Genomic DNA, 24479 nt, shown 5'->3' with positions numbered 1-24479 from the left:
CTGTGGCATTATGATAATTAACCCTTTGTCACCACTAAAAATGCAGATTTTTTGGCTCCCATTCACTTTGAATGCACGCAGTTCAACAGAGTTGGCCGTCTTCTTGTTGTTGTTTTTTTTAGGGTGTTAAACGGTTGATTCATGTTCACGTCAAATTTGCAATTTTTTCACCAGGCCTGAAATATGGCAACAAAACACGTGCACTGACAGCAACGTTTATTGCCGTTGGTAAAGAAAGGGCCAAGCACAATCACGTGGCCTCGATTTCCGTCCCCGACGGCTGCAGCCCGACGAGCGCAAAACAGAGCAACACTCGTGTTGTATCGTGCTTTGGACATGCGTTAAAGGCCAACTGCAAATACGTACATCTTGGACTGCGAAAACAAAAAAAAAAACCCAGTTTCAGATAGTGCACGAGTGTAGAGCACGTCTCAATGCAAAAAGTGGATGCGAAAAGTTCGCAAGAAGACGTGTGTGGTATCGAAGCTGAAAAAAAAAAATTCATAAACGCCGCCATTATACCACTCGCAGGAAGTGACGCACGACTCAGAACGTTGAGAACCAGCGCGGCTCCTCGGCATGAAATTTTATATTAGGCGGATACCAACGCCGCCCTGAAAATATCGGAAGTGACGTGCCGGATATCCGTCATATCCATTGCGCACGCGTCGTCTCCCAAGGTGCTTTTCAAAGGCTGTGGATAAAATTGATTATTTTTCTTAGACAATTACCAGGTCGCGCAGCTTTGAGGCTATTGTTTTAATAGAACAGGCTGTTCATTTATAACCAATCCAGCCAAAGTGATGTTTTGTTGAAGTTGGCCTCTAAAGAACTTGAGTTGATCGAAATCATTCTCCACAATAGTTCCTCTCATAAACATCGGCTGTGTTGGGACGTTGAACCCTGTAATGTAACCTAATTTATTAGGAGAAAATCATTCTAGAGTGTCGCTAGTGCAGATTCGTGGGTGCGCTCGCCTCTTGAGGGAAAATTACAGCGAAACCGATCTCAAGACGGCTGTCGACGTTAATGCGATTAACATTCAAGCAACGTTGCGGCCCACCGTATTGCTGAAGACACGTTTAATTACAATCACTAGTGGTCATGCGGAGGTTTCCATTCTTCGGGTCCGTTACCAAATGCGCGGATTCCGCGCTTATGCGGGGATAGTTGTGAATCGAAACTTTCTTTGATGTCTGCGCAAATATTAAATGTAAGCGTTACGCAAGACGAAACGCTAATGACGGAAATGTTTGCGCAACACAGCGCAAATAAAATGTGCATTTACTCACTTATCTGCAGCTGACATCTACTCATTTTTCTGTTGCCGACTGCTCTTTAAGCTCAACACTCCTCGCTCAGTGCACGCGCAAGCTGGACAAGCAGTACAAGCAGGACAAGCAGGACAAGCGGCAAAAAGGACCAACCTCGCTCAATACAGGCTGAAGTCCCAGTCTGTCGAGTTCAATTAGGTTTCCGCGCTCCACTGCTTCTGTCAGGCCCGACAGCACGACGCCTTCAAATTCAAAATAGATTCCTTGAGCTGCAACGTCAGTTTTGGGGACACGCAAGACACATTCGGCGGTTTGTGCAATTACAAACTTCCTCAGTAACACCGTGGCCACCTCATCTGAATTGGTGGTCATGGACTCAGCTGAACAGGCCGTCGCGTCCCTTGTTGGCTACAAAAGCGAAATAATAGTAGACGGATTTAGGCGCAGCGTGACTAGGAAAGGTTGAGCGCGGATAGGTCGATCAAGTTTCAGATTAATAGCTGAGTTAACTAATTGTGATTGATATTATTTGTCGACTACCCGACTGATATATTACGACAGCGCGAAATACACCAAGAGGGTACGAGAGAAACATCGTTGTTGAAAAGCAGATTGTTTTGGCGGCGCATACATTCACCGGCATGTCAATGCAGAAGAAAAAAAAGTGAAGGAAAGGTTCTAAGGAATGGGCGGATAGCTAAACATATATTTTAAAAAAGAACCGGTTCTTGTGATCTTGATGTGGATAGCTATAGCGGCTTGTTGGTACGGCATATTTGATTTTGATTTTGCTGTCACATATGTATTATGACAGAAGCATGTAGCTTTTTTTAAATGCGTCTATTTTATACTTGTTAAAGGACTTTCGTCATCTCACTGTACGTAACATTGAACTATATTTGAAGCGGACGATGCAAACGCATTCCTTCACCGCAATGTTATAGGGAAAAAATAGATAGAAAGAAAGAAGATAAAAAAAAGCCCAGTTCGGCCTATAGCTTCAGGCCGAACCAAGGCTTCGTCCTTTTTCTCGAAGGCTGGATGTTTAGAGAAAAAAATCTGTATAAAGAAAGACTAATGAAATAATAGAGAGGTGCTGTTTTTAATGAAGAGCGGGAGATATTTGAACGGAATGGCCTGGCATACGCTACTCGATTCATAATGTTGGTTAAGAAACATGATACGCACAGTGATTACCCATACGTGCAAGCGGCACAGATATCCACAAACATGCACACACACTCAAACTATTCGTGAAGTATGAAGGCCTTTAGCTCTTGACAAAAATTAGAAGCTATTTCGTTGCGCCCAATGCGCGAGCAGTGTTTCTTCGCGGGCCAAGGATGCCCCGCAGTGTCAAGCCCGAGCGGTGGTACATATGTATATCGCGCATCCTTCAGAGATAGTTTGATAAGTAACGAACAAAGTCACATAATACACGCTGTAAATCCTATTGCACACTGGACACATCAGCGAGCCTAATATCCGAACTTTGTATTTGAAGTGTAGTCGGTGTAAGCCAGTTTGACCCTGATGCAGCATGAATTATGGACACTAGGTGTTTCCTATTAGAGAGGGGGAAAAAAAGGTTTAAACAGTGGCTCCAGGCCTTTTTGAGGAACTAGGTAAGGGAGTTCTGGCTCATTATAGTAGCTTCAAACTGCGAAGCTCCAAAGTGAGTAAAGTGTCTGTTTGACCGTGTTCTCGGAAAATGTAAACCCCCTTAAGCCGGTGTTTTTTCCGGGATGACTCGAGTCGTTCGCATACCCACACGAGTTGATGAACACTTGGTGTTACCTACCTTGCGCGTTAATACCATTTCACTTGCAGAGCAACTTCCGCAGCTCAATGGTCTCGATCGTCCGCAATTGCGAGGTACACTCAGGGTCATTGCGTTACCATCATCACTGCAGTAAGGCAATGCATGATGTCGTCTATCACGGCGTATATACCCAGTTCTTGCCTTGGTTTAAAAGACTTGTGCTCCTCGTGCTGGCCCTCTGGTGAGACGGTTGTCTGGATCATGGATAGCAGCCAGGGGGTTTTCTCTGCGGCGTGTTTGGAGGCTGCGCAGTCCCCATGTTTGGTCTTGCTGTAGAACGTCCGGTAGTGCGCCCATGGGTTCGGAGCGGTGATTGAGTCATCGTTCGCTTGCCAGCTAATGGGCCCGCTCCTTGCGGCGTTTCCAGCATGACCGCGCATCGGCTTGATGGTATTTCTATGACACGTCTCTTGAAATGTACCCGCATACAACCTTGGTGCGGTAGGCAGTGGCGTTACGCCTTGGAGGTCCGTTTCGGTGGCGCAGTGCCGTCTGCGACGCCAGAAATGGACTTACGCGCTCATTTGGAGGGCACTAAGCGGACTTGGCCAATCATCGACAACGACCAAGTGCCATGTGCAGACGAGAGATACTATCATTTACTCGGACAACACAGTGACACTTGCTTACTGAGACCGCATGGCACGTTAAATTCGAAAGATGAATCAGGTTCACATCAAACCACAAAGAATGCTTTTGAAACAAGAAATGCAGATAAGTCAGTGAGCTCGGATCCATGCTTGCTGATCTACAAATAGGGCGAGGGAAGCTATAAAGACCTAAATAGAGATGAGAGACACTACACATACTACACACGCGTACAGCTGTCAACTGTTATCCAGCATACGTCAGTGTTAAAAGCATGTGTACAAGTCTGTTGCCCTGAAGCGCCCTCTTCACCTTCTGCTGCGACGACTCTTGAGCTCGACATTCCGAAATTGTCTCTTCGTAAATCCATTTGGTCATCAACGCAAGTAAGCATAGTCGCGAGTGATCGTCTCTGTGCATCACTGTAACAAGAACAGCCACAAGAGCGTGCTCCACAGTTTCCATAGCGACAGCGCGGTCGTAACACGCGGCGTTGTCCGCCTTCTCAATACGAGTGACAAAAGATTTCGAAAAGCCCACCTCACAGTATAGCAGAAAGGGAAGGGTCGTCTCGCTTAGGAAGGCAACCAAACTTTTATGTCCTCTCCAATAATAATTTAAAAAAATACCCGACACACGAACAAAACAAATTATCTCAAAGTTTTGTTACACCTTCCACTCGACTCGGTCCAAGCACCTCTGAACGAAGCCAACCAATGCGCGCGTGAAGAACTTGTGGTCCGGTCGCACCGTGAACAGGCCGCTCGGGCTGCCCGCGTCCGCCAAGGCCAGCGACAGCGGCCCGCTCACGTTCAGGCCGGAGACTCGAAGCTCGCGCACGCGCAGTGAAGTAAGCAGCACGCGCGATCCTTTCTCGGCTGGCAACAGCACGGTGGCCTCGAATTCGCAAGGCTCGGCCACCAGGTACAAGTCGCCCGCCAGAGAAACGCCGTTGGACGCCGTGAAGTCGAAGAGGACCTAGAGGACAGGAATAATGGCAGACAAGCGAGTGGTGACGCGAGCCAACTGCGTCAAGAGACGTCTCTGTCAGCTGGCCTCCGCGGCCATATATGCGTCACGCCAAACACGCCAGTTCTCGCAACATCAACAATGCTAAGCAGTTTGTGCCCGGCCAGCTCTTGGGAGGCAGAAGACCGACCCACCTGCGAACGCAGACTGCTGATCAGCTTATGCCGGGGGTGTCGTAACTGCATCGTTCGATGGCGCCTGGACTATGTGGCCATCATCGAACGAAAGATGTGCAATTACGACGCCCGCTGCAGAGAATGTGCCCTTCCCTCCCCCTTCCTCCTTCCTCTTCCCTTTCACACACTCCTACAAACACTGTAATTTCTATATGTTCCACAAATCACTGGATGATGGATAAGAAACCTCAAAACACTTGTTGCGCGACTGCCCTTCATACATGGTCACTCGCGCCTCTTCAGTGACAGATCTTTCACGGAGGAGATTCCGGGCCAATAACAACATTGTGTTGTCGTCTCCCTTCCGTCCTTGTTTGCTGGCGCTAAATATGCTTTCAATTTACCAACACGCCCAACAAATGACAATGCTCCAATAACAACGTCGCGAAAGCGTTACTGGCTTTGTGTGCGTGCTGTAAAGTTTTCCCGCTTATTGGCATTCTTTTGTGTGCTTTGTTTTACCCTTTATATAATTACGCCTTCCCCAGTACACGGTAGCCAACCGGATTCAGCCTGGCTAACATCCCTGCCTGTTCAAGAACGAAACGTAACTTGAGCAAAATTACTTAGCATAATAATACCTTGGTAATTATTTGCGGAATTATACACAAATAAAAACTCGTTTCAGCGCTTCAAAAATGCTACTATATGGGCCTTGCGTTAAGTTTTCCTGGCTTAAATGAGATTTTGAAACTTAGTAAATCAGCGTAGCAAGAATTAATACGTTGGAACTTGCGGGATTAGTGCAAGGCGAGAAAAGAAACCAACAATTTATGACACCTGTAGAACATCGATTGACTCGGCATATTTGTTCTGGCAAAGGCGAGAGACTGATATACCCCTGTGTAATTGGAAATATGGCTAAGTATTAGGTCACCGGCTTCTGCGGCACACAAACTGCTGAATGCCGGACTGTTAGATGTTGAGCACCTGTGCCATGCTCTATCTTGTACGCGTCTCATTTATTTCATTATTGTTTTTGTTTTGTTTTGCCGCTCAATCATTTCATTTTTATTAGGAACTGCTGAATGAACGAATAAGCGTAATACCGCGTGACATAAACGGTATCATAATAAGAGGGAGAGGGGAGGCGAATTCGCCAACGTTCGCTGGAAGCCGCTTGCACAGGAGAAACGATTGTATACCAGCCCACAATTATTATTATTATTATTATTATTATTTGCTTTGAACACATATACACACTTAACAGGAAAGGGAAAGCGAGGAGCACGCTAGCAACTGCCACCGGAAGGGGCACAACGCCTGCCTACTTTTCTGAAGGGGGGTGACAGCAACACAGAGATGGAAGATAGGAAGGATGGGAGGAAAGAGGAAAGGAAGAGCAACAGGACAAATCTAAAGACTAAAGTAAAACACAGTACACTACGCACGTTGTTCTGCCGAGTTTCGACTCTGCAGCAAGAATTAAAGTGACGCCGCGTCGAACAGCCTCCACAGTGATCAATCACATCCATGGCTAGTTCGCTATGCGGCTAATTGTGCGTTCCACGATGACACGCCAAGTACAGCTGCACGCAATCACGGTTTCGCCGGTAGTCGGTTCACAATGTACACTACAAGGTGTTTGACCACAAAGCGGGCACTAATTAACACAGACCAAAACAGACAGACCTCCAGTCTCTGGAAGACGAGGTGCGCCTCCAGCTCGAGGAAGCTGCTGTTGCATCGCATCGAGGCACCCTCGATGCCCACGCTGTGCACGCCGTAGACGCGCACGTTCCGCACGGACAGCAGCGGGCCGTCGGCTATCGGCTCCTGGATCACGATCGGCTCGCGCTTCCGAATGTAGTCCCGGCTGGATTCGACCGTGCGAACGAGTCGGTCCTTGAGGCCTCTCTCCATAAAGCAGAAGCCCATGGCTAGGCGCTGCTCGCCTGAAATTCGAGCGAATCGAATTGTTCACACCGAACATGTCGGCGTCTTCACCGAGCGCCTGCTATCGATATCGATCCCGGTACCAAACCGAAACTAAACCAAACCCTGCTCCCCCCCCCCCCCCTCTCCCTGCCCCAAGAGAACGAAAGAAAGAAAGAAAGGTTACTTCTGCGCGAACCGAGACTGAACCGAAAAGTTACGACTTTGTTATTATTTCTTCTTTTTTTTTTCGGAGCGAAACTGAAACGAAAATATATCGGATTGCGGACTAAGAAGACGCCGGACTCGAATCTTGTTGATTTGAAAATAAAAGTTTACGCTCTCTCTCTCTCTCTCTCTCTCTCTCTCGGTTCGTGTGGGCTATCTCCACTAGAGCTTTTAATTCGTGGATTGCATGCACTTGTGGTTCCGCTATAGTGGTATATGCTACATTATTTGTAAACGCGCGTGAGCTTGTCGTGATTTTAGAAGTGGCCGCACCGCCGCTGCGGTTCGCAACGTGTCGCATCTGGGGGTATATGTGGTAATAATGCACTCGTTAACGCTTGCATTCTTTTTATTTAATCTATGACGTTTAGAAAACGTTCGTGCCCCCCCTCCCCCCCCCTTTTTTTTTTGTTCGCGCCAGCTACTCTTTATCACAATTAAACGCAAATAATGAAGGCCTATGAGAAAAAATCGCATAAAAACACTCAAACAAAACTCAAACACTCAAAAGTCAACTCGGATATATAAGTAAGTCGAACACTTAACCTTTAAAGTCATGTCGCCTAAAAAAATTGATGACCATCATATAATTTTTCGTTAACAAGCGCCTTCCGCGCTGAGCAGTCGCTTTTGATCAGACCGTTATGTAAACTGAATCATAGGTGCAATAAAAAGTGTCGCGCTGTTTTTGAGGAGTGCTTCCACAAGGTGACCTTTAAAGGGACAGACAACTACTCAGAACATGAATGGACATATCATGGCTGATGGAAAGATTGCCCAGCGTAGAGGCTAAAACGAGCCATGCTTTTCTCAATAAACGTACACTCTAAGGCAAAAGAGAGTCAAAAGGGTGTGTGGTTCATCCCTTAAGGGACTAAATGAGCTGCCACAACCATTAATCCCTTTTGGGACTAACGGGGCCATGTCTAACCGATAGTCTCAATGGACTAACGGTACCAGGTTTAACCGTTAGTCCCAATGCTGTTGCACCTCACAAGATGAACGGTTAGTCCACATGCCATTGCACCTCACGAGATGAACGGTTAGTCCACATGCCATTGCACCTCACGAGATGAACGGTTAGTCCGCATACCATTGCACCCCACGAGATGAACGGTTAGTCCACACAGATTAACAGCGAGGATGATCCATTTGGGATGATTTGTTCATCCCCAGGGATCAAGTTCAGGAATTACACCTAGTGGACTAAACTTGCCATTTTGTCCCTCGGAATGCCTCGTATACGACGACGTGCAATGCAATTTCTGCATTAAAAATGTGCTATGAATATCTCCAAAGTGTTCTGCTACTTCGGCAGACACCGGAAATAAGAGGCAAGAAATGACTATAATGAAAAATGCAATAAAATGTTTTATTAATACATAATATACAAGACAGGCAAAAAAAAATAAAGGAGCCTGATTAAAATGCGCGCCTGGCCCAGAAGTAGGTAAATAAAGCAATACATATGTCTTTAACAGAGGACACTTTTGCAACTATGAATGCATGAATTCTCAATTGAAGCATGCTTTTAGCACGGTGTACGCGACACGCGCTAGGGGTGACATGTGCGTGTTGCTTGGTACATCCAAAAGTTTAGCGATGACTTCTAGCGTTTTGTGCACCCCTTTCGGAAACACGATGTCGAACGCCCAATAAAGGGTGAACAATGTTGACAGGGCTTCTGGCAGCGTGTTCTCTTCTATCGCAATATCCTCCAGAGAGACCGTAAAGGGTGTCGAGTCCCATGCATCAACACTGCATATCACGGTAGGCACTCTGTGCGCAGTGCTCCTATCCTGCGAAGAAAGAATTTGCAAATACCGAGTGACACAATTTGTTAGATGCACTGATTTTAAAAGCATTAGCAATAAGTGAAGATACCCTTGCAAGTAAATGAACTTGCATGTTAAAATATCTGCAAGGTGAAACAAGCATGAGCTCATCATTTTTAGACACTGCAGCATTTTATGTGTGGCAGCAACTAATTCTGACAAGGCTCAAGAACATATGTTGAATTATTACTGCATGGGCCTTGGTTCAAATAAAATCTCTTGAGCATGCCGAGTTCAGATGAAAAGGGTGCGAATGTGTCCCAACGCCATATGAACGAATAGTTTGCTGTGCACCATATTTTTCTCGTATAAGAAGTGTTTACTTCCAAAATTTCGGTTGCTGTCTTTGCCTACAGATGCCAGCTCCGAGAGTTTGCCATGTGGGCAGTGCAGCAGCCGGAGCAAAGGCCGCCATTATAGGCTGTTATATAGGCCCCTCCATGATTGAAGGCGCCTTTACATCACGATTTTCACTGTTACCTTGCAGCACCCAACTAAAAAAGAGCACCGCTTGTTTATCATTATGGTTACCATCATCACTCACACGTGCGAGAGGTCTCAGCTGTCTAGCGGTAGTCAGTGCTACAGTTTTCCAGTCGGCATTTTAGCTTTTCTATGCGTGTGTATTGTGTATGGTGGTACGCATGTTCAGGCATGATATGAGCATTGCTTGCCTGTTAAATTCAATTATGGGGTTTTACGTGCCAAAACCACTTTCTGATTATGAGGCACGCCGTAATGGAGGACTCAGGAAATTTGGACTACCTGGGGTTCTTTAACGTGCACCTAACTCTAAGTACACAGGTGTTTTTGCATTTCGCCCCCATTGAAATGTGGCCGCCGTCGCCGGGATTCAATCCCGCGACCTCGTGCTCAGCAGGCCAACACCATAGCCACTGAGCAAACACAGTGGGTGCTTGCATGTTCCCCCTGACCACGTCACGCTACAGAGGCAACGCCAGCGACGTGCTTCATCATGCTTACATTGTTGCCTACAAGTTATTAAGGTGCCGACGATGGTAGCCCAGTGATGCTGCCAGCTGAAGAGGCAGATTTTTTGACAGTGCATGGCAGGATTGAGTGGTAAATCTGCTGTTAGTGTCCCTTAATTGCAGAGTGGCCAGTGCACCACCAAAGAGCACAACCACTTATTCCCTTTGTCTGCACTGCCTTACCATTTGCAAAGTCACTGTCGTTCATGCCGCCGCAACCCAACCTTCAATTATACTATTATCCTCTTATGTCATAGCAACAAACTAACAAGAGAAATAATTGAAGCATTCCATGCGTACAGATTAAAGGAATAATGCATTAGCCAGGCTTTAGTGACCCTTTCATCCAAGGAAATTTACTACCTTGGTCACCAAGTTATAATGTAGCATGACATTATGTGTTCTTCTCATTATTTAACCTGTCTCCCGAGTTTCTTTTCTTTTTACATTTGTGTTGTTTCATACTTAGTTCCCCATTTATTTTATCACTTTCTATCACTTTTTTATCATTTTTTTTATTGGCTTTGTACATCTACATGTGCAATCTTTTTCTTGCATACTGATCCATTTGGATGTACATAAGGCTTCTCTTCAACAAGTTTGTTTGCAAGTACAGCACATGTCTTGTCATTTTCTGTCTTTGCCATTATGTTTAGCAGTGCTGTCCAGTTAAACTTGTGGAGCACAAGTATAAAGTATATAAACAACCAAAAGAAAATAATCGCTTAGTCACTAGATTTTCACTTTTTCTTTTCAATGGAGCAACCTTTGCTAACATTGGAGCAGTGGTTGCCAAGAAAAACTTTTCCCCTTCCCATGTATTTTGACAGGATGTTCAGACTAAGGCTTCCCCTCAAGGCAAGTCACTGACACATGAACATTTTGTCTCTGAGGAGCCCTTGCTACTGTTTTGACCTGTCACTAGCTATACATAAGCAATACTAGGAAACAGTGAATCTTTGAGGTAACTTAGATGTCCTTCAGCTCCACTTAAGAGTGCTAATACTTGCCATAAAGTAGTGAATTGAGCCCGAGTCATAACCGTGCTAAAGTGGCGTGGTTTATCCCACAGCTCGCTGCGCTTACTGCTTACAGTTCAGGTGCACTTACAGTTGTCAAAAATGCTTCCTTGCGCTCTTTAACGAGACAGGGCAGCAAACAAATTGCAGCAGTCTCCATCAAATCTGGAAGGAAAAGTGCTGAATGTAAGCAGGTCAAACAGGGTAGCACAAAAGCAATACACTGTCGCCCCGCCAGGATAAGTAGCCATAACATTAGTAGGCCTGACAAATGATACATTGCACCTTAAAGGCATGTCTATCTAGGATTCATATGTCAATACTTCAAACAGCTAATTAAAAAGAACCAATTTCAAGAATCCCTTTCTGTTTTGTTGCAAATTTTGGCCTTTTAAATGTTTATACCCACAGCACCTACTTGGAGATGTCTGGAAAATATATTTAAACAGCGGGTGTGTGCGAATAGTAATTTCTGAGACCGAGATGAAAATGAGTAGAGTAGTGACAAAAGAAAATATATTTTTCAAATATCTTTCTAATAAAACAGGAATTTTCACAATTACTATAAAACGATGTGGACATCCTAGTATTCTTTATGTTAGCGAGTTTCCGTCATCATTACATAGCAGATTATGAAGGGTTATTTGTTAGATGCACTAATGGAGCATTAAGATCAGGTAAGCAGTATCTTCATAACAACAGGACTCTTAGGAGTGCAAACGCTCTCTGTAAACCGGCAAGTATGGCTCCTCCAGTGAGTAGTTTGATCCACTACATAAGCTATCATGTTCTATGTCTATACTATTCCCACACGGATGACATTCGCCATACCTTTACTTCAGTTCACTCATTAAGTACACTTTCCTCAGCATGATCATCATGATTAAACATATATTAGTGAATTCGAATCATCAAGCAGAACAGCCTCTTTACCATTTTTTTTGTCCTCGGTGGCAGCCTCCAAGCGACTGTTAAAGTCCGCAAGAAATGCCTCAAGATGCCGTTTCTTCTGGGCTTTTTCAATTACCTTCTTTGCAACAGCACGCAGTAGGGGTCGCAGTGTTGTACTCAGGTCAACACCTGTTTGCAGCATAAACTCGTTGTGAAGCTTAATGGAGGAAAAATAAAAGATAAAATGGTCAGTCCTTACATTAGCGCTTTGCTCTAAAGCAAAGAAAATAAAAAAATTGCAGTCACTAGTCTCACAGCCTGATTGTTTTCAAATTCTCTGGCTGTACAAGCAGTGTATTTTGCCTAAACCAGTTTGCACAACTTATATTGGAAGCCTTGAGCTACAGCTCGAACGCACAAAACTAACCGTGATGGAAATAAATGCATGCTGCAAGAACTACTAGGAATGTGTTATCTGCTAGCTAACAAGAAGGTTAACTTAGTCTTTACATGGTGCAAATTGGACGATAAGCTACTTGAACAATAGCATTCACCTGAAATATCCTAAAATATTATAATGCTACAAAATACCCTAGCAGCTTTCAAAACTAGAGAACAGGCTATGAGCATACAATTAAAGCAATGAGGCAGGCAGCAGCTTTAGTTTCTCTTTTGAAAGTTACACTTAAACTTTGCGTAGACCAGGGGTGCGATCTTGTATGCGTTCCAAAATAGAACGGAGGCGGTTCGTTCCACCGAGCCAAATATGATTCGTCAATTTGAACTGTGCCGAGCGCTATGACATCAATTGTGACGTGATATCTGCTGTCAATCATTCCGTGTTGTCTGCTATTGTATGAACGGAATGGAACATACCGCCTATTTCGTGACGTAAAGAACGGACCGCCTCCGTTCTATTTTGGAACGCGTACAAGATTGCACCCAAGAAGTCCATTGCACGTACAAGGACTGGTCATGGCATCACTATGCATTGCATGGAGCCATGGCATTCCATATCACCAATGTGTCATGCAAAGTATAAGAGAAAGATTTTCTAAGTGCCTTTCTGCAAACAACTAACATGACAATGAATGATGGGGAAATTTTAGGGATACCCTATATTAAAGGACACCATGTTCTTCCTCTCCTCTTTCATCTAATGGCTCACATAATCCAAGAGTGAGCAGCGAGGATGAGTCCTTGGAATAGTTTTTTTTGTCTTGAAACTTCTGTGATAAACCTTGTTCGGCTGCCCAAAGTAGCTGTGACATAGCACAGAGTTGTTTGGAGGGCCACATAGCCATTTAACCCCGAGAAGGCTAGCTTGTGTTCATATTCCAGCAAGCCAAGTACGTAGCCATTCCAATTACGGCAGTGTTTCAGAACGCTAAAAAATGGTGCATTCATGCAACTACTAAACTCACAATTTGTTAAAGAAAGATTGATGGAAGCACAATGAATGCAAACAGTACAGTCCAAATACTATTATGCTTACTAAACAGAACATAAGTGCGCTATGACTTAAACTTATTCAGAGGCAGTTATAGTGAACATGTAAAACTTCCACAGTACAACACTGATGCTACAGTGAAACCTAAATAATAAAACACAATCATTGCATTCCCAGATTTTAAAAATTTTACATGTTCCATTAGAGCAGTTTTTATGACTGTGCATTATTTCACCTCCTTCTGCAACACTGTAGGAGAGCCCACAAACCTGGCCAGAATGCGTGTGGAAGTATGTTGCACCCCCATGCAATACAGGAAATGTATTTGGTAACCAAGCATACAACAACACACTTAAAAAAACACAGCAGTAATTACCATGGCGCTTAATTTCAGAGCTGGATATTCATCCGTGATAGCCTGGATTGTTGGGCACTCCTTTTCAATCCAGTCCCGTCGAGTTCTGAATGTCCGTAACATGCAATCTGTGACATATGAAAAGTTAGCCTTTTGTTTCAGAAGCTCCTTTTTCATGGAAGCAATGTGGCTTCTGATGCTGCTCTCATCTTCGCCATCCCACACTTCAACAACCTAAGAAAGAAAAAAAATGAACCAGACACCTTTCAAACTAAATGATGTTACATGCCAACGCCAGGCAACTGATGCTTACAGCAGTAGGTCTTTTCATTCTTTTCGCCATTGTCTCGCCACTGGCCAATGTACTTGTGGGAGTCCTTTTGGTAGGCACAATTTCCCCACGCTGTATCTTTATCTTTCTCCTTTCATACTTTGCCTTGAAGCGCAACGATTCCCTCCAAGAATCCTGAAAGTTCAAAATGTCAACATTTTATTACATCTCACAATATGGTTACTAATATGTTTTGGTTATTACTGCAAAACAGAGCTAGAAATTGGCAGATCTGCCAGTTGATAGCATTGCTTTGAAACATTCTGAAACATTAAGAGAAAATGTGAATTTTTTTCTAAAGCACTGTGCTGCTTTCAATAACGTTTTGCTTACTGGGGTATTCTAAAGCATGCATCAAGAAATTAAAATATGCAAATTAATGTTCAGAGTGGTTAGGGCATGTGCAAGGTGCTACGGGTCACTGTAACATGCAAATACTCTCTCAGGTGTTCACATTACGTGCATGAGATGAACACAGACCTCATTACCAGCCATGTTGAGTGCTGGCAGTGCACATGCTAGCTAATCAAAAGCCTACATGTGAATGTACCCACTAGTAATCGCGGCAGTTATGGGAGAACTAAAGCTACGTGCTAAATATATTTGGCCAAGGCATACTTCTGTGCAGTACCAAATGCACCAGATGAAACGATATTGCACAGCAGTCACTGATGAGCTGTAATTTTTCAAAGAGATCAAGTGCTGTGCCACTAACAAAAACACTGTGGCAGTACTACAGGCACACCGCGCATGAAAGTAAAATTTTACCATAAACATAACATGTTCCATCTATCTTACTATATTTTGCTGAAGAAAAAAAAAATTCTGATCAAAGGACGAACTGCTGCAGATATTACTTAGTAGAAATCAGCAATACGTAAAAAGTAGTGAAGCTTACATATCCAGTTCCAGTGCTGTCAGCCAAACTGGGGTATTTTGCTACCAGCGCTTTGCTTGCTTCCTCATACAGCTTTCCTGGATGCCTAAACAAAAACCAGTGTTACCAGAGAGGTCAGCGAGCCATGTGTATCAAAATTCAAAAGAAGAAAGCGTACACATTCTCTACTAATAGTGTAATTACTGCAAGTAACACAAAGAGAGGCACTGTAAAAATCACTAAAATCAAGTGTGCTTACTGATTAAGGTAATGGGCATTTCTCACACAACACAAATTTCTGACTTCATTGAGGTAGTGGGAGCAATACCAGAAACGCTACAGTGCTACAGGACTGATTTTTTGGTGTTAATGGCACAGATTGACTTGCTGGCTATGAAAGTTGAAAATGTAACTTTCATTTGCCTGACCACCTGTTGCTCCTATTATGCACCAAAATTGAGTATATTAGTGTCGTGCCTTTTTACTTTGTGAAAAAGTGACTATTTAATCACAGCTTGTGGTCTTGGGTTTTAAAAATAAATAAATGCTGATTGCTAAAAATAAATAAATAAATAAATTGAAGAGTGCACTAATTCCAAGATCATTTTTTCTTATGATTTCAAATGTTACGAGCGCCTTTGCGAGAAAAGCAAAGCCATATCAAGCTGGAAATGTTCATTTTCGACACCCCATGGCTTCGTAGATTGTAATTGTGATCAATCCCGAATTACGAATTAATTTTGATTTCTAGTATCATGCCACCAAAGCGACACTCAGCGAGGTGAACTCGCTCGAAGGATCACTAAATTTGCTCACGTGACTGGGATATGTCAAGTGCATTTCTGCGGCACAATCCAAGGATGTGTATACAAATGCAAGCAACATGTGTCCTAAAATACCTTAAGTTCTTTGCGGAACTTTTCTTAACTGTGCTGTTAACTTTTACATCACAGCTGACACCTAATGATCAAAATCAGTTAGTTGAATCATGATTATCTTTTGCATTGTTTTAGATAGTCCCTAAGTAGGAACAGGCTGTATATGAACCTGCATGCTCATGCAAGCATACTTCTCTTAGCTGTCAGTTTACAATTACTGCACATTGGCCAAAACTGAATGAGCAACATTGCATGCTTGCATTGACAACACTTTTGCACACATACATGCTAAGAAACAGTGTGTACTGCAAAAAATGAAACAGGAGGCTCACTTTGTTTAGCACCATACAGTAGACCAGATAATTCTTACTCAAGGGGACCCCAGAATTTCATTTGAATTATCAGATGCAAGCATAAACATGACTTGGGGAAACATATTAGCCTATACTGTAATGAAATATTCATTTATTCGCATATTTAAAATCAACTGCAAATTGTTGACGGCTTTTAGCAGCTTGTGACTTCAAAACTAAGTGTTCTATTCCAGCAAGGGCAACCAGTTCTTTTCTCCTCATGGTTTTGACAGCTTTGACAACTGCAGGCAGGCAATCAGCTTCATTTTCAGCTGTTTGAAAGATATATGCTCTCAAATGTTCAGCTGAAGTGACAAAGGCAGCTGATATTTCCGATACGGACAATAAAAATAAGTTTGAACTAGCAGAATTAACCAAATGCTGCAGTTTGAATTAAGCGGCTTTTAAGTACATTAAAAACATAGTGGGTCAAACAAAAATACAAGATTTGTTTGAATTAACTGAGACTTCAAAATATCCAAGTTTGAATTATTGCAAGTTTACTGTAGGAAGGCCATCCAGTGCAACAAGATAACAGCATTGTAAAAACAAGCGCAAAAGTATATAAACTGCCTCTCACATTCCATATGAGCAGAGGTCATGAAACAACCACTGGATGAGTCGCTGCCTCTTTTCAAAGTGCATCCCAGCACGATGTTTCTCAACAGCCATTTGGATGTCCAGCGGTACTGGTGGGAGTGTGTATGACGTAAGTGTAGGTGCTAGCTGCAGCGGCATTTGTGCTACTTCAACGTCCAAAACATCCACAACTCTGCAATAGTAGGCCAAAATAACCACAGCTATAAAACACCAAGACGAATCTCAGAATTTTTCTATAGTGAATAAAAGAGCTGGTAGTCAACTGGTAGTCATTCTTCAAGATTCTTTCTTACAGCTAATGAAAAACATAGAAATAAATTTAATCGTATATTAGTAGGAAAATTATGAATACCTGCGCTCGTGGCGTTATAGGCGATTCTTTTAACGGAAAACAGGTAAAATCCTATGGAAGTTTAGTGCAGGGAACATACAGACAGACAATAAAGTATATCAAGCACGGGCATCAACAAATGTACCATTTGTTGAGCATCCACTCGAGGAAAATATGCGACAAAAAAAGTGTTGAAAAAGTGCCTTCATAAGATTGCACTCGGAATGGTGCAGGCTTGTGGATGCTTCATTTTGCCGCAAACAGAAGCATTATTTTTGTCAAAGAATGCCTCCAATGCGTACTGTGACATGCGCTTTTGCTTCTGCCTACAATTTGCCTACTGAAGTCGTGACTCGCATTCACATGCAAAGTGCATGGCCGAATGTGCATACCTATTCTCTTCCTTGCAATTTCAGCGTCCTCCTTAAGATACTCATTTGCGCATAGTTCTGTCTGGCCAGTGTAAACTTTGTTGCATGATGTAGTTATGAAGGGACACCCACATTGTTTTATGTGGCGCAAGTGTCCTTAGCTGGACTTGTTAGTTTAAGTACATTATGACAAAACAGTGCAGACAACGGGACTCGTAAAACGGCCAGGTGCTGGACAGAATATTGTCCTGTTCGTTTTTCACCCATTCCGTCATTTGTGCTGTTTTGCCATAATTATCTTATATTCTCATTTGCTTTCAGCATGCACCCGGGAGCAGAGTTCTTGCAACTTATTAGGGTCTGAAGAAGCGAGAGGGTCAACATGTCTGCCTGCAACCTTTTTGAGGTTGTATGAAATCCTGTGTAAATGTAGACAACCTTTGGCCTTTCCTTCAAGCGTTCAGGCTGGGCCTTTACCCTTCCAGCAGCAAGTTAAGCTCTGCGAGAGATACTCGGCCACAGCAATGAAAACCACAAGGAGGCCCACTGAAGAAAAGGTGGCCTACCTGGAAATCAAATGTATTGTACGAGATGTCAGCACTACTTCCAGAGCCCAGATTCTATGCACAGTCATGCATACCACTTTTTCAGAATGATCGAGTGGGCATAATGAAAAGGCAGAAGTCCTTTCTTGGCAACGTAGAAAGTACCCACAACGTACATGATCAGAACACAATTTCAGTTTCAAATCGAGAAGCTGCGATCTATCCTTCCCACCTGCCGCATGCCATGGTGGATCAGTGGCTCTGGCGTTGCTCTACTAAGCGTGACGTTGCGGGTCCGATTCCTGGCCATGGCAGCTGCATTTCCATAGGGTGAAATGTGAAGGCACTTGTGTATGTGCATATAGGCTTATACAAAGAAGCCCAGGCATTCAAAATAATCCAGTGGCTCCCACCACAGCATGCCACACAATCAGATCGCGGTTTTTGAACGTAAAACTACAGAAATACATTTCTTTACACATTGCCAAGAATGGCCTTGTGCCTTTTGATTCTGCCCACTCGAAGATTGAGAAAAAGTGTCTGGCATGGCAGCGCATGGAATCTGTGCTCTGGAACTAGTGCCCACATATCATACAATACCTTTGACTTCCAGGCAGGCAGACTTTTTTTCGGCAAGCTTCCCTATGACGGTAGTTTTTGCTGTGGCCGAGTGTTTCATTGAAAGTGCGAAACTTGGGGCTGGAAAGGAAAGGACTCCGCCTGAATGCTTGAAGGAGAGGCCAGAGGTCGTGCTGCATTTCACCATTCGCACTGTCACCATTCACCATTCGCACTGTCACCATTCACCATTCGCATGTCACCATTCGCACTGGAAGCATTTTTTTATCAAAAAGAATGCCTTTAGCTATCTGCGGCATTGAAGCATCCACAAGCCTGCACTATCTCGAGCACGATTTTATGAATGCCATTTATTTGACACAAGCTTTCTTGTGTCATAGATTTTCTCCCAATGATGCGATGGTGTGCATGCCCACCAAATGGTGGATGGCCTCTCAGTAAACAGTTGATTGTGGCAACCGTGCTTGTCTCTTTTGTTTGTGTATTTTTCTGCCATATTGCGCTACGCTACTACAGTTGAATGCCTACATTACTTTACCAGCAATTGAGCAAGCCTGGGAAAGTGCAGAAATGTCACAATGTGCTGCTGTCGCGTGACTGCCTTCAGCATCATGATACATACGCCTACCTCCTTGGAAATGAAACCAAGATTTAGCAATGCTGTCATGGGAAATTATTTAGGCTGTTTTGAGGCTTATGTGTTTAGGGTTTCAAAATTGAAAACCTTTATTGCAAACATAAAATGAGGTCAAAAATGTCATGCCAGTACTTCTTTGTGTTGAACTTACCGGTACTCGCTCACTTCTTTTAGTTGCAATTTAAGTTTGTCGATAATGACAAAGTCATCTGGGACATCTACAAATACTTTGAAGTCTTCATCATACACCTGTTGCAAAAGGTTAAGAAAAGAATACTGCTGTACTTATTCTTCATTCAACAGCAAAGTATTGTTTACTGCAGCATTACGGGTCACTTAGATTTTTTTTAAGGCGTCGGATATGGCACGGTGATTGGAACAGTGGCGATTTTGGCCAAAGGGAGCAAATGCGTGCGCTCCGTGACGGGTAGCCACCGTGGCCGCACAACTAAATAAGCACACTCTGACATGATACTTGAAAGCGTGGTTTCGTTTCGCATGCTGCATTTTTTGGGCGCGATCACAAAAAGCTGGCATGTCGCAATCTATGACCGGCCTCGACATGGTAGAACCAGCAGCCTTTCGAATGCGGCACAAAAGTGCAAGGCTAGCTATCTCCTGCAGCGCCGGCATTATGCTAATGAAAGCGAGGTTGAAATCACCGCACCGACTGACGAGCGCCTACAATGTAACGACACGAAGCCAAGCATCTAACGAGACGTTCATTTGAGGGATCGCCAGTCGTGTGTGCGCAGGCGCGAGTAAGAGCGGGCATGAGAGGGAGAATCAGGGGGCTTTTGCTCCTTGAATATGACTCTGCCTAGGCACTACGGAGGAGGTTTCTTAGCGCGTGTTTATGCGTTTGTCCCCTAGATGCTGGCATTGCGAAGTGCGGTCGGGTTTGTTAATGCTCCACCACTGGCTGCCCGCGCGGTGAGGCAGTTGGCACAGACGCGCCATTTGGTGATCGCTGTGTGTGAATGGGCAAGGTTCTTATTGGTGTTGTATAAGTCGTGGGTCACATTTTTCGGCGCGACGATAGATTGGAGTAAGACACGTGGGGCTAGTTGGTGCATATCTTTCAATAGATGAAGCGCCAATAGTGATGGCACACAGGAAGGAATACAGACAGGACAAAAGGCGCTACTTGCCACTGTTTATTGAAGTCAAAGGTGGCCGATTATATAGCCATGAGGAGAGGGGAACGAAAAAAGAGGAACACTGACTATGTGAATTCGCACGTGCAAGAACACTGAAGATATAAATGAAGGGAATCACGTCTAATCTAAATCTAAAACCTATCTAAAAAACATGCTTTCCTTTGTGTAAATATTCAGAGATGGGGTGCTGACACAGGTGTCCCCTGTTTTCTTAATCTGGTTGGCCTCCAACAATTCACGTGCCACAGAATTCTTACTTTTAAACATGATTGTTGTATCATGAAGCCTTGCTTCACATACTTGTTTCTTCTCATTCCCGCAGGCCTTGCAATGAAGCGCCAAGTTTGAACCATATCAATTATTCAATGAAAGGTCATGGTCCCACAGGCGTTCATTAATACATCGGCCAGTTTGGCCGATATACTCTTTCCCACACTTCAGCGGTATACAGTCCAACACACACTCCAAGACTGTTCAACGTGCAATTGCCACTATGTGCCCCGAATCCTCCCTGAAAAAATCTTGCTGTCATAAGGCACAAGCAAGCTTTGACGGCCAGATTTTGAAGTTGAGGAAGGCTGGCTTTCCTTGCTTGGTTTTAAGCGCAGTTTCAGAGGCGTTATTGAAAAAAGTGGAAAAAGAAAGAAAAAAAAAAGTGAAGAAGGTCAAACAGTCGAAAAGAAAGCTAAACCAGTGGTGATACCCTATTCTCATAAAGTGGCACATAATCTTAAACACGTCGCCATGAAATACAAAATTCCTGTGGTTTTTTCTGCGCCCCGAAAACTTGCTACTTTGCCGCCTGATTGGTTCGGATGAGTCTAAGAAAGTAGCATGTTCTATTAAACATACGAACCCTTTCGTTAAGTGTGAAGAAGGGGTCATATACCGCATACCGCTGAAGTGTGGGAAAGAGTATATCGACCAAACTGGCCGATGTATTAATGAACGCCGGCGGGAACATAACCTTTCATTAAAGAAGGGATATGGTTCAAACTTGCCGCTTGAGTGCAAGGCCTGTGGGAATGAAAATAAACAAGTATGTGAAGCAAGGCTTCATGATACAACAATCGTGTTTAAAAGTAAAGATTCTGTGGCACATGAATTGTTGGAGGCCAACCAAATTAAGAAATGAGGGGACACCTTTGCAGCACCGCATCTCTGAATAGTTACACGAAGGAAAGCATGTTTTTAGATAAGTTTTAGATTGAGATTAAACGTTATTTCTTTCATATATATCTTCAGTGTTTTCGCATGCGCGCATTCACACAGTCAGTGTCCCTCTTTTTTCGCTCCCCTTTTCTCATGGCTATATATACAGCCACCTTTGACTTCAATAAACAGTTCCAAGTAGTGCCCTGTCCTGTCTGTATTCCTTCCTGTGTGCCGTCACTATTGGCGCTTCATCTATTGAAAGGGATAGATAGGATATTTTACAAGCACTGCTCCAGGACAGCAAATGTAATTGGCAAATGGATGCCTTAGGAGAGCAGATGAGGTTACAATAACGCAGGTGGCGCAGGATATTAAGCTAAGGCACCCAAGGGGTAGCGGGGGTATCGAAGCTGTAAGCAGGACGACCTGTGGGTTGGGGCCTCTGCGAGCCCCTACCCACGGTCCAGTCCGGGTTCTAGCTTTGGTGTCCCCATTGCCGCTTTGGTGTGCTGGAGGCGCCGCCAATAATGCGAAATAATGACACGTTGTTACAATTAGTAAAAAGCACGATTGAGTAAATATAATTACGTCCAGCCGCCAACTTGTGACGCTAAGTTCAGCACTACCGCACCCCGCGACTTCAGCAACATCAGTCAGAACTTCCCTTCTGAATGTACGTCGGACAGACTTTCTCGCGCCTGCGCCGCTGGTGTCGAGTCAGTCATCGTCACCGGCGGCCTTTCACCCACTTGCGTTCAACCACGATTGCTAAGGCGCTCTGCCTTCTAGATTTTTAATATATGCGGTCCGGGCTCTACTACTGTCGCTACTGCTCCCACAGAAACATCAGTGATGTAAATTTACAAGGTACATTGCCGAAAGGTGCGAGAATGCTATGATCCGCTGCGATTGAGTTAGCACGAGTGCCGCAGGTGCCGGAGATTATGTCCGACACAGCGGTCGCCAAATCGGCCGTCAGTGCCCGCTGGGGACGTATTCTGAAACGTTCGCCGCGGCGAACTTTTCGCACTGGCCACGCCTCCGCCGTAGCGGCGCGCTCTGAATGGATGCTTTGACAAAACCGGAAATTCAGGTGGCGCAAGTGCATTTCCGGTTTTGTCAAAGCAGCCATTCAGCGCGCGCCGCTACGGCGGAGGCGTGGCCAGTGCGAAAAGTTCGCCGCGGCGAACGTTTCAGAATACGTCCCCTGCTTCACCTATTTTACCACGCCAGCAGCCAGCGTCCGAGCGTAAACAAACGACCGCACTCCGCAACGCCGGCACGGCTAGGGACAAACGCCTACATAAAAACCTCCTCCGGCCTAAGCAGAGTCGTATAACAAGCAATTCAAGGAGCAAAAGCCCCCGGACTCGCGTCCGCTCGTACTCGCGCCTGCGCAGAAACAGCTGGCGATCCCTCAAATGAACGTCTCGTACGCATCCAGGCATAGAGTTTCCTACAAATGCATCCAGGCATCCCTGCACTTGCATGGTCACCTTGCACCGTGATAACCATACGCCACTATCACGTGCAAAATGGCCTTATAAATAAAAAAATATCACTGTAAACAAGAACTGAAATTTAAGGGTTACGAGAAATATTGACATTCAGTGTTGCAACTGCAGCGCTAAATTCAAATGAAACCATGAACACCTTTATAACTATAGCGTTCTCGTCGGGAAACAATTGACAGACTTTAAAAAAATGAAATAGCTTCAAGTAGCACTAAAGGCTAAACTGGTATATAGCACTGTTGTCCAATAGCTTTACCGCAGCGACGTCGTAAGAAAACGCAAGTAACCGTTCTTTAGGCAATCACAGAACCAACGTTTGCAAGGCCTTAATAAAGTACTTCAGCACTACAATATGGTTCACGTTCCTTTTATGGCCACTACAGGACTCTCTTTTTTCTTCACACTGCAACAAATTTCATTGGAATCTGCTTCAATGAAGGTTACAGGCTGGAGCGCGGTTACATACATGCATGCATTTTGAAGATATGACGCTTTTTCGATTATGACCGCGACATCGCACGCACACAAACTCAACACGGCGCTCCTACCAGACCAAGCGCAAAAATGCGTTGAAAGAGCGATGAATTGGGCTAGTTGCTGGTTTCATAGTTTCTTCTTGCGCTGTGTACCTATGACGAGGACGGGAACAAAGACGATGACAATGGATGGTGCGCAAACCGTTCGTAGTCTTTTTTCTTTGTTCCTGTGCTTGTCCATAATTAAGTACACTGCGCGAGAATATTCTATGAAGAATTCTTACCACAATGAGAAAAATATAATTTATGATCAATCGCACTGCGTATACGTACCGTGAGCTTTAGCTGCGCTGTATCCACATTCGCCAGGACGCTGGATGCCTGCAGGTTTCCGATTAGCTCTTGCCGTGTCAGTGACCCGTCGAAATGAACGACGATCTTCTTTTCTCGGAACTCAACAAGGCATTTTGAGGCCATGTTTGAAGAACATATGCGCCAAAAGCGCGAACACAAAGAAGCGTGCAGGACGGTAACCCAACGTGCGTACCGTGCGGGCAATGTAGAACTTTAGGCGGGCTATCCCAGGCGGCCCCGGGCCTGCGGGGTTGGCTCACCACGGAACCGGGGCGCCACAGGATATATGAACGTCTGTGATGCACTAATTTTTCACGTTTTTTGTTGTATCGCAGCACCATAAACTACACAAAAACCATGTGTTCAATATTTCATATTTTTAGAAATATTTGCAAGCGTATAATGGTGCGCATAATAAAGTTTTACACGCGGCTAGTTAGTTTCGCTTTGTTTATCTGCTTGCGCCATGTGCGCGATGATCGAATGAAATAAAGTTATTTCCGCTATTTCTTCTACTTCCCGTGTTCATGCCTGCACTTGGCTGCAGCTGTAGTCGTGGGCCGCAAAGCACAGGAAAACGACGCTCGGTGTAAACCATTCTCTTCATGCCGTCTTAGCGCATGTTTATGTGCATAAGACTTCGCCGAAGAATTCGTGTGCGTGTCTGTGAGGACGCGCGTGTGGACATCGTTTGTGTGGGCACGTGCGCAATTTACACCATCGTGTGCGTGTCTGCGAGGACGCGCGTGCGGATATCCTTTGTGTGGGCACGTGCGCAATTTAC

General features: G+C 44.4%; 2 protein-coding genes across 4 annotated transcripts; both read right to left on the bottom strand.

Annotated features, from left to right (window-relative positions):
- Positions 1-243: 243 nt before the first annotated feature.
- On the bottom strand, positions 244-6836 carry LOC135896426 (uncharacterized). Of its 2 annotated transcripts, XM_070536765.1 has the most exons (3): positions 6522-6836; positions 4357-4662; positions 244-374 (listed from the first exon to the last, which is right to left on the bottom strand). In XM_070536765.1, exons 1-3 carry the CDS (start codon positions 6765-6767, stop codon positions 342-344), a joined length of 585 nt encoding a protein of 194 aa, XP_070392866.1. In that variant the 5' UTR covers positions 6768-6836; the 3' UTR covers positions 244-341. The 2 variants fall into 2 exon arrangements, with proteins under 2 accessions (XP_070392866.1, XP_065280874.1); XM_065424802.1 differs by lacking the exon at positions 244-374 and having other exon boundaries at positions 4260-4662.
- Positions 6837-8345: 1509 nt separating this feature from the next.
- On the bottom strand, positions 8346-24024 carry LOC135896413 (uncharacterized). Of its 2 annotated transcripts, XM_065424790.1 has the most exons (9): positions 23675-24024; positions 19188-19285; positions 16554-16745; positions 14764-14848; positions 13848-14000; positions 13556-13768; positions 11772-11946; positions 10930-11003; positions 8346-8791 (listed from the first exon to the last, which is right to left on the bottom strand). In XM_065424790.1, exons 1-9 carry the CDS (start codon positions 23816-23818, stop codon positions 8507-8509), a joined length of 1419 nt encoding a protein of 472 aa, XP_065280862.1. In that variant the 5' UTR covers positions 23819-24024; the 3' UTR covers positions 8346-8506. The 2 variants fall into 2 exon arrangements, with proteins under 2 accessions (XP_065280862.1, XP_065280866.1); XM_065424794.1 differs by lacking the exon at positions 19188-19285 and having other exon boundaries at positions 23675-23813.
- Between the last annotated feature and the right edge of the window lie 455 nt (positions 24025-24479).

This window comes from Dermacentor albipictus, chromosome 1 (assembly GCF_038994185.2).
Source record: "Dermacentor albipictus isolate Rhodes 1998 colony chromosome 1, USDA_Dalb.pri_finalv2, whole genome shotgun sequence".
Classification (NCBI taxonomy): domain Eukaryota; kingdom Metazoa; phylum Arthropoda; class Arachnida; order Ixodida; family Ixodidae; genus Dermacentor; species Dermacentor albipictus.
This window is presented reverse-complemented; position numbering and strand designations above follow the sequence as displayed.

Coding starts and splice junctions, on each gene's coding strand:
- LOC135896413 (XM_065424790.1), bottom strand. CDS start 23,818: ATGGCCTCAAAATGCCTTGTTGAGTTCCGAGAAAAGAAGATCGTCGTT. Junction 19,286..23,674: donor CAGCGCAGCTAAAGCTCACG/GTACGTATACGC, acceptor CTTTTGCAACAG/GTGTATGATGAAGACTTCAA. Junction 14,849..16,553: donor GACCTCTGCTCATATGGAAT/GTGAGAGGCAGT, acceptor GTTTTTGTTTAG/GCATCCAGGAAAGCTGTATG.
- LOC135896426 (XM_070536765.1), bottom strand. CDS start 6,767: ATGGGCTTCTGCTTTATGGAGAGAGGCCTCAAGGACCGACTCGTTCGC. Junction 4,663..6,521: donor TCGTCTTCCAGAGACTGGAG/GTCTGTCTGTTT, acceptor CCTGTCCTCTAG/GTCCTCTTCGACTTCACGGC. Junction 375..4,356: donor TGGACCGAGTCGAGTGGAAG/GTGTAACAAAAC, acceptor TTGTTTTCGCAG/TCCAAGATGTACGTATTTGC.